The 13,224-nt window shown below is 31.2% G+C and overlaps 1 protein-coding gene across 1 annotated transcript; it reads right to left on the bottom strand.

The window, feature by feature from the left end:
- Positions 1 to 1,429: 1,429 nt before the first annotated feature.
- Positions 1,430 to 7,904, bottom strand: LOC145100379 (disease resistance protein RUN1-like). The gene is made up of 7 exons (XM_079037677.1): positions 7,765 to 7,904; positions 5,670 to 6,284; positions 3,834 to 4,977; positions 3,414 to 3,737; positions 2,416 to 3,336; positions 1,751 to 2,334; positions 1,430 to 1,619 (listed from the first exon to the last, which is right to left on the bottom strand). Exons 2-6 carry the CDS (start codon positions 6,200 to 6,202, stop codon positions 1,780 to 1,782), a joined length of 3,477 nt encoding a protein of 1,158 aa, XP_078893803.1. The 5' UTR covers positions 6,203 to 6,284; positions 7,765 to 7,904; the 3' UTR covers positions 1,430 to 1,619; positions 1,751 to 1,779.
- Positions 7,905 to 13,224: the final 5,320 nt, after the last annotated feature.

Raw genomic sequence — 13,224 nt, forward strand, 5'->3', positions numbered from 1 at the left:
AACTTTTTACGTTAGTGGATTTTACAAATAACTAATATCCTAATTTGAGTGTGTATATATATATATATATATATATATATATATATATATATATATATATATATATATATATATATATATATATATATATATATATATATATATATATATATATATATACCCTGGAATGGTTTTTTCAAACTAATGTGTTTTATGTTGGAATCCTAAGTTTTGGGGTCCAAACAATCTAATTTATGGAAAGTTTAGTTTATGGCAAGTTGGTCATAAGTTTCGTAGTCTAATACAAGTTGGTATGTTAGGTTATATATATATATATATATATATATATATATATATATATATATATATATATATATATATATATATATATATATATATGTTCATAATTGAGTTTATGATTATGAGAACAGATTGTAAAACGTTTTTTTTGAGTGATTTTCCAATTAATCAAAGAGTTATTTTGGTTATTTTGTTGCGAGTGACGGAAGACGGTAAATGTGGTCGTGACCTTGTCTTGTTATTCAGCGGAAAAGTGCTCTCGGAACAAACTTGATTAAAAAAGTCGGGGTGGTGAAAAGAGATAATAGGATATTGATCGGGTTGAAGAATTCTCTAGAAGGACTTAGAGATTCGGGGGTGATTGTTGGAATCCTAAGTTTCCTAGTCTAATACAAGTTGGTATGTTAGGTTATATATACATGTTCATACTTGAGTTTATGATTATGAGAACAGATTGTAAAAACATTGGTTTTGAGTGATTTTCCAATTAATCAAAGAGTTATTTTGGTTATTTGTTTTGCATTCTTGTTTTCAAAACTTTATTTTAAACTAATAACTTCAAGTTTTAAAAAATGATTTGTTACTTGTTATATAGATGAATTCAAAACACAACATAAAATGAAAAGCAACAGAAGTTAAGATCTAAATACCTATAAAATAATAAAATTAAATGGCAAACTTTATTTTACATATAAATAATAATAAATATAATAATATATCATTTACTAATAGATCAAACATGTGGGTTTTGATCGAGCGGGACCAGCAACAAAAAAATTATACGTATCTATTACCGGTAAACATTATTAAAACATATGGGTTTTGACATATTTTTAAATAGGAGAAGAAGTAATATCTTTAAAATAAATCTACAAAACTAAGTTGCCGGGTGGATTATAAAAAGAAAAAAAAAAGAAAAAAGGAAAAGGGAAGCGTGACTTTTTTCTTCACTCATGCTTGTTTTTAATAAAAGCTAACATGCCCATAGTAAAAGTCAAAAGTAGCTAGGCCTATAGTTAAAAGTCAAAACTAGTTAAAATAGGATGGAGTGCGGTAGATTGGAGTGTAGATATAAAAAGCCTTTGTATATCTTATGCCTCATTTAACAAAATGGTCAAATTCTTTTCATGCACATTGTGAAAAGATACAATTAATTAGCCCCATATGATGAAATAAAGCACATTTTCCGCACAACTTTATTCCATTTTTAAATTCAACTAGAATACATAAAAACAAACTAAAAATAAGAGAGTCTGAAATTTGAAAGCTGTAGATGGCAAATGTCGGGTGATCCAGAAGTGTAAGTCTGTTGAGTGACAAAGCTTAGCCATGACTGCCATCTGAAAATATATTACGAAAAGAAATAGATTAAAGATTTGACAATGATTGCAGAAAATGAAAACATTAATTTAACACTATCATAGTTATTATCAGCTTTAAATAAGATGTAATACATAAGAATGGCATCCACCTTTAAAGAGACTCGGATTATTAGTAGATTCATGGGTAAGGCCGCCAAATTTGACTTCTGGTTAGGACATATTCTCCCGTTGTTGACTGCAATTTTGTAAGATCACGACCAATGATGTTATTCCATGACTTGTAATAACTTAACACATCTTCTTCTTCTTCTTCTTCTTCTTCATGCACCAAACTCACCCCACACTCCTTTATAACATTAGTAACTGCATTACCAATATCATCTGGATTCTCCTTTAGTGTAATAGTAACATGGTCACCACATTCCATCTCATTCATCCCAAACATCCAATGGCTTAAAAACATCAAACACCCTCCATCAACCTCAACCGCTTCAATGTAATGTTGGTACATCCAGGTGAGGTTTTTTGTTATATTACATATTTTGATCACCGGCAAATTAAGAGTCAAATCAGATCCAGATGTCGCCACATAACAAAAATTCAGTCCTCTGAGCTTGTTAAAAGATGATGGGATTGTAAATGATATCGATGGCCCTGTGCTTCTATCCGTAATCCAATTCGGCATCTCTTCACCTCCACAAATTGTGCTGAATATTCCAAATTCATAATACATCTGACAAATTCATCAATCACCACATTAATCATATATATATACACATATTCATGCAAAAACATATAATTAACTAGACCAAACCTGGATTTCAGATTCCTTTCTTCTACCAATGAAAAAAACTGCCATGCGCTGTCCAATAGGAAATTCTAGCTTATTCCAGCCTAAACTGGATAATATCTTTTCCTCAACGATCTCCATTGGTTGGATTTTGATCATCCCTTCAAATTCAAATGAAGAAGTTCCTAGCGATCCCCGGTTTATTACCATCTTGATTTTAGGATCATATGCAACTTTTCGCAGCCTAGGCTCATCAGATTCTATATAGATTTGCATAAATTTTAGTGTATTTTGAGGATGCTCTACTGACGTCAGCATATTACACGCTACCATACTAAGTCTCTCAAGCCCAGGAAGGGTTCTCACACAATTAGGTAGGGAAACGATAGGATTGTAATCTAAATATAACTCTTTTAGCATGACTAGGCAACTGAAGTCCATGGGAAAGGATTCGTTAGACAAATTATTATCTGCAAGTGACAGCCTTACTAAAGATCTTGGTAAAGGAATCGTAAAGAACTTCAAATCACTTGGTATGGCCTTGAGAACAACGGAAGAAGGCCTTTTTATGTTTTTGCCATTATTGTCAGCCTTGAGCTTTTCTGTTGAATCGATATCCCTAATCCCGATTTGAGATTCACCAAGATTACATCCCTTTAGCGACAATGAATCAACCTTCTTTAACATGCTTATAATTTTGGGAAGATTTACAAGCTTTTTGCAGTAGCTTAGATCAACAAGGACAAGTTCTTCACATTTTTCAATTGATTCAGAAACATCAAGCAAACCAGTGCAACGCCTAAGTATTAACCTCTCAAGTGAAGGGAGGTGGTCAAAGCCTCGAAGAGTACGGAGTTGTTTACAGAAACTTAAATTAAGAATCTTCAGTGATCGTAGCAGCCTTTTGTCTTTTGAGTATAAGCATAAGCATGGCCCAATCAATTGCTGAAATTGAGATAAGTTAGAAAAGTTGTGAACTTTATTAATTTGGCATAGAAGAGTAATAAACGGAGATAAGTTACCATTAGCCTCTCATGAAGTGGTTGTGGATTACTATAACAAATGTCAAATGATTCGATTTTGCTATATGACATGTCAAGAGAAACTAGATTCTCCATCGGTAGATCTGAAGGTATATACTTCAGCGGGAACTCATGCATACACAACCATCTTAATTCTTTTGGAAAATTCTTGTAAGAGCCTGTTATTTGCACATAACTGAGTTTTAGCAGCATCAGATCATCCATCTTACTCAATGCATCTGTTTTTAGCTCACACGATCCACATAATTTCTCTTTCTCAAGCATTCTCATGTCAAGGGCGAGGCCTAGAACATTTTTCGTACCCTAAGAAGAAAAGGGATGCAAAATTATTTTACAAATGTTATAAACATGTTTAAAGAGAATAAAAAATAACTAGAAGAAGTATACATGGCCTCTTACCTTATTTTGTTTCAACACACTAAATGACTCCTCATGACACCATAATCTACTTCGTTCCCATGGCTTGTCAGATGATTCCTCACGTACCAGAAATCTTCCCATCTCTTGAACCAACTGATGCATCGTTAATTCGATGGTCATGAATTCGTTATTCCACCAAATATCAAGAAGGCATCTGTCAATAAGATTTGTGATCCCGGATCTTGTGTCCATATCACATGCATTTAATATTGTTTCGGTAACATCTCTATCCTCTCCAACAAAAAAACAACAAATATGCTTAAACAACTCTTTATCATTCTTGAATGGCAAAGAGTCATAGCTCGCTCTCAAGACATTACTTATAAAGGGGCCATTTTCTTTCTTTAGTCTGTCTATGTATCCCTCCCAATAACCTACATCTCGATTATGTAGAGACCTACCCAAAACTTTAAGAGCCAATGGATGTCCTTGACAATACTTTACTAGATTCTTTGACACCTCTTCATAATCTGCCTTGAGATTGTTGCACATAAATGCATGAAAACACAAAAGCTTTTGTGAATCAATCTCAGATAAGCCTTGAATCTTGTATGTTACAGGTTTTGGTCTAATGTTCGTTCTGAATAGCTCACAACTCTCTGTCAACCATGCGTCCTTTGTTGTTATTATGATTTTGGTTCCTGGATGAAAATCTTTGCTTCCAAGTAACGCATTTAATTGGTCGAGACTACCAATATCATCAAGAACAAGAAACGCCTTTCTATGAGCTATTGCATTCACTATCATTGAAGTGTACATAGAAACATCATGAACTTGAACTGAACATGGTTTTGAAATTTCGTAATAGAGTTCGTTCTGTACACCAATAATCCCATTATAGTTTCGATCACATCTTCTACTGATATCTTCAATGAAGGCGCTTGTGTCAAATTCATGAGAATGTAACGCATAGACGTATTTTGCTATAGACGTCTTCCCGATCCCACCAATACCCACAATAGAGAGTATATCAGTCGTATGTGATGATGCATCTTTCAGCCATGAAATTATGAATTTAATGGAATCATCCATCCCAATAAGTTGAGGTAGTGGAAACCTCGAGGATATGCGTAATCTACGGTGGATGTCCTTAACAGTTTCTTCAATTAACGCAGCCTCTGGCCTACCATTTAATTTAGTAAGAAACTAAGAACCATTAAACACAATCCAAAAAACTAACATGCCATGTCGGAGTATCATATTAAACTATTTTTTATTAAGTTAATTACATAACTATCATTATGTATGAACTTCTAACCATATAAGTATTTAATGTGCAGGGTCATACTTTCATCTATACAGGACCAAGCACCAATGTTATAGAAGTTTTCATTGATGGGCCAACAAGTTTCATTGTGTTTTTACAAAACCATCAAACTTAAATATCATCGTGGCTTTGAATGAATCTAAAGTCTAAACAAATTTTGAGTGAATAGGTATAAGTTAACGCTTGCTACTAACAAGTAAGAGCATTTATTTATCTTAATAACATATAATATGACTTAGAGTTAGAATGATATAAAAAATTGAAAATTACAACCATTTAAAAGTTGGTTTATTAATGAAAAGCATATAAAAATGAATAACAAATGTGTTAAAACTAGAAGAATGGTTAACCTACCTATATTAATTAACTTATGGAATCACATAATTGCAAAAACTATGTTCAACTTCAAGGATTTGTTTAACATTTATCCAAATTTAAATACATCAAAAGTACCCAGATTTGATGACAATGAAGAAACATATTGAAATTCATATGCAATAGATGATATTAACTTTTCATGTGCTAATTATGGGTACGAAAGTGGTTACCTTCCATTTGCATCTTTCCCTTTTAAATCAGCAATTTTTGTAAGCGCTTTATTCCACTGGTCCATCTTTTGAGCCAAATTACTTCTTTTATTTGCATCAGTCTCTGCCTCCATCCTCTGTCTATGTTTAGCCATTGCATCTCCAAAGCTACTTTGTTGCTTTCTAACATTGGTGGGCTCAACATGATAAAAGATGGGGATTACAAGATGATTGGATTTCATATGTTGTTCAAGGATCAACACCAGTTCATCAAGACACCAGGTGGAAGTAGCATAATTTGTGGACAACACGATAACAGAAGCCCGGGATGCTTTAATCGCACTCTCCAACTCCGGTTTCAGATCTTCCCCTGTTTCAATCTCTTCATCATCCAAGAAGGTATTGATATTGGCATGCATGAGGGCATTATAAAGGTGATTAGTGAAACTATGACGAGTGTCAAGTCCCCTAAAACTTAAAAATACGTCATATCCATGACGATGAGTTGATGAAGAAGATGAAGCTTCTTCAGAAATTTCATGGAGCATAACCATTATTAGTTATGTGTTTCGAAGCTTTTGAATCCCACGCTTTCCTCGCTTGTTCCTCAATTACAGGATCCCATACATAATGTCTCTACAGAAAAATTCAAATTATTAATAACCATGCTACTTAAATCTAATCAAACAATTTAAACCTCAACAATGATACCTTATATTCTACATATTGAAAATTTGAATTGTTTAAATAACAATACATTTCAGAAATAACCGACATATATACAGCTACATATTGATATAGAATCACCATATCATTGACAAGGGAATTATCTAATAATTGATTACTCACTTAATTAGATCGGTTAACCTGTTTTTCTGCTCAAGTTTGGTGCAAGAAAATATCAAACTAATCTATTCAATTAACCTACAAAACCTTTATTTGATCTGATTAAACCACCATAGACATCCCTAATATTTCTAAATAAGTTCCATCTAAAGTTCAGTCATGTAATCCTCAAACAAATCAACTACAAGATCCACTATAACATCCTATGAAAGGTATTATAAAATGTATAGGCAATTTCCAAACATTCACTAGATGTAAACAAACAGTTAAAAGACCTATGGGAAATAAAGAATCTTTCCAAATAAGAATTTATCCTTCACAAGATCTAGTATCAGAATACTATGGGCTTGTTCCAAATGATATGTTTTTAAAACTAACAAGTCACACTGTTTCTAAGCATTTGATTACATAGTCTATACTAGATGAAACTTCAGAAGTAACTGCACTTTATACACAAGCATTTGAGTTGCATGTAGATATTATCATCAATATGAAGTTCTGTCTTCTTTTTTTAAACAATATGACAGCATTGTTTTGTAATACTCGTCAGCCCATAGAACACAACTTCAAGTTAACAAAATCCTTCTGTGAGTACAACCACCACATGAAACGATTGCCAAAGAAATGAAGCTAAACACACAAATGAGAAACTGGCCAAAAGTACGTAATCACATCTGAATGTACATATTATCCATTATTCATGTAAGAAATCTAAAAGTACAACATTAATAATTGTTCAGCTAGGACGAGTTTTCCCTTCAGGATGCAACTCTGATCATGATAATGATAGCTCAATTATGTGACAAAGTTGACTTAAGTGACAAGTGACATAGGTTTTGCTGACCAACATCGTAAGTATTAAATGTACAAAAATATCCCTTATCAAAATTGCATTTGCAGCTCAAGGAAAACCTAATTTACTTGATTTATATATGATCGCAGCACTAGCAAAATCCTAATCTAGACTCAAAGAATGTAACACCCGAAAGTACTTCAGAAAAACCAAGATGTCTTACGATTTGGCTTCAACACGTCAAAAAGTTTTGAACAAGGGGTACATCAGGCAATTTTGCATTATTACAATCGAATGTATATTAAAGCTTTTTCATCATGAGTGTTAATCATAACGTTCAGGTTCAAAAAAAGTAATTGAGATAATCGAAGTGTCAGTCACATGTTAATGAACAAACAAATGATTATGATGTGATTTACGATTGATACGATAAAATTGTTGTGAAACTAACTTGTAAAAATGTGTCTTCACAGTTACCTGCCTACAGAGCTACAGTGACAACTGAAGAGCGAACACTACAGAGCGAACGGCGTGAAGTCGACCAGTAAACGGTGAGTCAATGTGTAAGGAAGGAAGAGGCGAGAAAGGAGAGAAAGTATGTTGGGTTGGAGTGGGAGGCTTCAAGGTATTCCTTCTTTTATAGACACAATGTTCTTGCGAGGTCTAAGTTCAGTTTAGGATTTGGATTTAGTGGCTGAATGTGTTAATTATCCGTTCTAAAAAGAAAATAATTAATAATAATTTATGGTAAATATAAAAATATAAAAATGCTTAGTTGCTTACTCTTGTTGGTCATTTCTTTTTGGATTCAATCATTTTTTTTATACAAAAGCATTATTATGGAACTATTTTCTAATTGTTTAAGCTCATATCCAAAATTTTATATTATATTATACTATATTATAATACATAAATTTTAAAAATTATAAGTTACAAAGCTTTGTATACAAGTCAATTATGCTTAATCAATTTATTAATATTTGTCGCATGTTTAAAAATTAGAATTAAAGAAGATTACTAAAAAATTCAATGTGGAGTAAAATAATTTTTTTTAAATATTATATTAATCTATATAAATTAATTTATATTTTTAAACTAGACACCAATATTAATTAATTTATATCGATAGTATAAACATGCAATATATAGAGAAGATATAAATAAATATATTTTTAAACGTGATAATTTTTTTATTATATAAAAACTAATAATAAAATCTAATAATTATTTTCTCGTAAGAAACTATTCACCAAAAAATTGTATTTTTCGTCGCCGCGGGCATATCTAGTTGTATTAAAGTATAAAATTTGACATGTTATACATAATTTGTAAATAAGTATTTAGATATGATAAAATCGAGATTAAAGTTACAAAAGCAATCAAATATATAAAATACATTTTTATATATAATATAGTTTATTTATCTTTTGTAAAAGGTATAAAAAAATTCATGTAAATAGTGTTTATTTATCTTTTATTAAAACTATAAAAAATTACTCATGAGGTATTAAAAGTTATGTTTTTCAGTACATTAATTAAATTTTACAATATTATAAAAATTGTTGAACATGTGAAAAGTTATTTGTCAACCCTACACAAACGTAATAATTTAACTTTTTTAATTATTGATAATTTTATTCTTTCAAGTTTTATGCGATTTTGAAGTTATAAAAGACATATTTTGACTTTAGATTTCAATATTTCGTAATGGTCGGGACAAAACCGATAATAAAGTAATCAACTTGTAAGAGTAGTTCCGTTGATTATTATCCTAATAAAGTTCTTAAAATAACAATTTTGTTAATATGATGTTTTGAATAGTATTGTTTTGGTCATGGTTTATCAATAGACATAAAAAATTTCAAGTATTAATGGTTATTGACATAAAAGTGTATTTATGAGCACAAAATGATTTTTTTGGAAAAGAAAATTCCCCTCAAATTTTAAAAATAACAATTTTCATTGGTTCTATGCTTTGCAATAACTATTAATAAAAGTTAAAGACAGTCGTTAGCAAATATTGGTTTGTTTCTCAAAGATCTTGCTTTTATACATGACCAAGTGTATGTTGTTTTATTTAGAGTTTGAAGCAAATGGTGATTAAATTTTTTAATTTTAGATAAGCATAGTATATTTATAAACAAAACTTTCAATGTTGTATAAAGAATTTTTTTGAAATTTATAATCAAGTTATAGATTTTTTTTGTAGCATTTTTTAATTAATTTTAATAAATCATATTTCATTCATCATTTTCAAGGTATAGGATCTGTTTCTGAGTCTACAAGATTCAATAAAAGCAATAACAAATATAATTTTTTTTTCTATGTATAAAATTTACATTAGATTTGGATAAGCTTGAAGAATAAGAAGATTTGTTGGAGTACCGTGATTTTTCAAGAGAAATGTCAGTTCACTAACCTGCTGATTAAATGGATATTAATTTCTCACTGGTTTAATGGTTACCCCTTTTTAGAGCGGATGTCAATGCTACTTTGAAGGGTTAAGCAAATTATGGTTTTTTTTGTTGATGATGGTTCGTTCTCTATGGATGAATTGTACATACAGATCTACCCATTTGTGCTTCTTAATTCGAGGTTTGCAAATTTTCTTTTTTTAGGTGCTTTACTTTATAACAACATGAAATATTCAAACAGATAAATCAGAGCATGTGAGATCTTTTTATGATTTCTTGTACTTTCTAGGTGTGTCATCTCCATTTCAGGTTCTGATATTTATTCTTTGAACTGATTCTTTTATAACGTCATATGTTAGTGCTCTTGCTCCACTACACATGGAGAAATAGGTTAGTATATTATCTTTATTCATATGTAACTATGTGTCATTTGGTTTAATTTGAGTCCCTTCCTTACATGAAAAGAATGTTGTACTTAACTATACATACATATCAATGAACTACATGAAAGATTGGATTCTTTCACAGTATGAAGATTTACAATTGAACATAAAAGAAGTTGAAGCAATCCATATTATTGCATACAATTAGTGTTAAATAGGTGTGTATTTTTAAAGTGAAAGTAGTAGCTGCAAAAAGTCAAATGTTGATTGGGTATGAGTGTATAATTTAGTTAGATGAAGCTTGGGTGGATTTTGGATATTTGGCATCAATATGCCACAAGTTATACTAGCATTATTAATTTATTATATATTGTTTTAAAATGTAATTTGTTGTGGATAAATTTCTTAATGAGCTGCACTATTTAGATGGAATTGGGTTTTGATGTTTAGTTTAGTTAGGAAAGCCATGTAAGTTCGTTTTTTAATGAAAAAATATACTCGAATTTTATATAAAAAAAGCCATTGTTGACTTTTTATTTTTTTTAGCAAGTTTTCAAGGGAATAATAAGTAACCAATAATAAATATAAAAAATAGTCTTTAACCTTGTGAACTAATTTATAATATTAAGAAAACGGTCCACTCGTACAATTCTATCAGTTTATAGTTATTTCATACATTCACCCCATGGTGTGATTTTTGATGTTTGAGTCGATCAACTTCGAACCCATTCTTTGGTGTTATTGAAAAGTTTGATTTTTTTTTTGCTAATTGAAAATAAGCAACATTAATTCCATCTAAAAATCTAAATGTACTTATACTTAAGTTTGTTGCTGTTGTTAGGTTTGGTTCAAAATATTAATATTTTCTAGGTCTATTTATTTGACAAAGTTAGTTAACTCTTTTGATGTTAGTTCAACTACATTAAGTCAATTTTAGAATTGATGTGGTCATTAGTATTAATTTACCAAAAAAAACTAATGGTTTATTCTGAACCATTACAATTTAAAATACTACTATTTTCATTGATACCAAAAAGTCTTATAATCACATTAAAACCAGTTTTATTGATAATAAAGTTTGGATAAAAGGGTTTTGATTAAGAAAGACAAATTATTTTTTAATAAACTAATAAACTGATTTCAAACTTGACAAATTCCATTTACAAAATTTATAATAAAGATAATCGTTTTACAAAATTTATTCAAAATGGCCTAGACAATAAGATTAATATTAAAATAAAAATAGGGAAAATTAAGTAATCTAACCAAAATTTAATGTGCTTTTAAAAAAAATAACCAGTTTTCTTTTGTAGCAAAATAACAACTTTATCCGGAAAAGGTATTTTAAACTAAGTAAAAATATTTTTTCTAATAAAAAAAATACATTTCATAATAATTTATGGATTGTGGACAAGCACTTTAAAATTTCGAGAACAAGTCTAAAATCTGATGAACAATTTTGAAATTTTGAGAAATTTTGTTACTTAAATCGGTCTTTGAAATTTAAACTAACATCATTATATTTTATTCCAATGAATATATTTTGAAAATGACGATTGTTACGAGATCGACATTTTTTTTATCAATGTCAATTGGAAAATATTTAACACAAAATTACAATATATTTTTTTTCTAATCAAAAATATATACGTACATTTTTATTTAACAAAAACAACATTTTTTTGAACCGAAATTATGTATACGGTTTTATTTCAAACCCAAACAAAAACACAATTATATTTGTTTGTCGAAAACTATTCGCCGAAAAAAACATCATTATATGCGTACTCTTTCCTGTGGATCACTAACTTCTCACTGCTGATTCGAGCTGTTAAGCGGCCGGGCAACTCTTTAGTTATAATCGCTAACCCTTGCTCGCCCCCTAGCCCCCTCAAGGGGGAACACACACCACCACTCTTGATCTTGTGCTCCTCCCCGAGAAGCACTCACTCGTTTATGTTCTCTCTCTCTCTCTCTCTCTCCCCCCCCCCCCCCCCTTGTGTGGCGGAGAACCATTTTTTATGACTAGATTCTTCGGGTAATTTTATAACATAACCAGATAGAGATAGAGTTAATATTGATTTACACCCACCCTCATCCCCTAGCCCCCTTAAGGGGGAAAGCTTCCCTCACTGATATCGCCAGTCAGAAGTTCAATCCACGGGTAAGAACGTTTGGCTGGCTTGCTTCCTTGAATCTTACTATTGCCAATCCTGACATTCTAGGAATTCTAGCAAGAGTTCATATTTGCATAGGTGATAAGTGAACCTCCTTAGAAAGCTTTAAAGGCATAAAGCCCGACTGGTAGAGCCAAGGAGACAAGAAGGCACTGATTGAAGTGTTTGCACTAGGAGTCCTAGAGGGACGGAGCAACTTGTTGTTGCATCCCTTGGCTTGTCGGGGAGTAGTGACCCCCGACAAGTACATTATACTGACTGATGCTGGTTGCATATCCTTTAAAGGACTTAGGAAGAAGCCCTTAATTGGCTAATTCCCATTTCCTTACATATAGGGGAAGTGAAGTGCAGTGAGGGCAGCCCTCGCCCCTATAGGTGTATGGGTTGGTATTCTAGAAAGGCTACAACTATACAGTTTCTAGACCTATTCAGAGTGTCTATTTGAGCCTTATAAACCCTGTTATAATAGGCTCTAATAGGATCCTACCTCTTACTTGCCGATAGACGGAATGTCTGAAGGCAGATGGTCATAGAATGCTTTTTAGTAGAGCAACACAAGCTACAAGTAAAGGTCAGCCCAAATCTCATTTCCAGTCGGGAAATGTCGGACTGTGTCACACTCATTATTTCTGGATAAGCATCAGTAACAACAAGCTAGGAACAACAATAACATCAACAACAACTTTTTCTAAAGACTCTTTCCTGTAGGTCACTAGCTTCTCACTACTGATTCGTGTGGCGCTTTGCGCGGGTAAACGAAGTATGATTAGAAAGTAGAATCTATATTGTCGTTTAGTTCGACACATTTTTATATTTTCTTTTATTTATGTAATATTTATAGATATGTCACCAACTTATTCAAAATTTTATAAGTCTTGAAAACCAAATAATCAATTTTTCTCAGTTTATGCAAATGAGCACCAATAATCAATAGTTTGAAATTTGCAGTTTTCAAATTGTTTT

This window comes from Lactuca serriola, chromosome 1 (assembly GCF_051521515.1).
Source record: "Lactuca serriola cultivar US96UC23 chromosome 1, Lser_US96UC23_V15, whole genome shotgun sequence".
Taxonomy (NCBI): domain Eukaryota; kingdom Viridiplantae; phylum Streptophyta; class Magnoliopsida; order Asterales; family Asteraceae; genus Lactuca; species Lactuca serriola.

Excerpts from the sequence above, each read along its gene's own strand:
- LOC145100379 (XM_079037677.1), bottom strand. The coding sequence starts at position 6,202 with ATGGTTATGCTCCATGAAATTTCTGAAGAAGCTTCATCTTCTTCATCA. Across the intron at positions 4,978-5,669 it reads GGGAAAGATGCAAATGGAAG|GCCAGAGGCTGCGTTAATTG; the intron begins GTAACCACTTTC and ends ATTAAATGGTAG. Across the intron at positions 3,337-3,413 it reads CACTTCATGAGAGGCTAATG|CAATTGATTGGGCCATGCTT; the intron begins GTAACTTATCTC and ends TCTCAATTTCAG.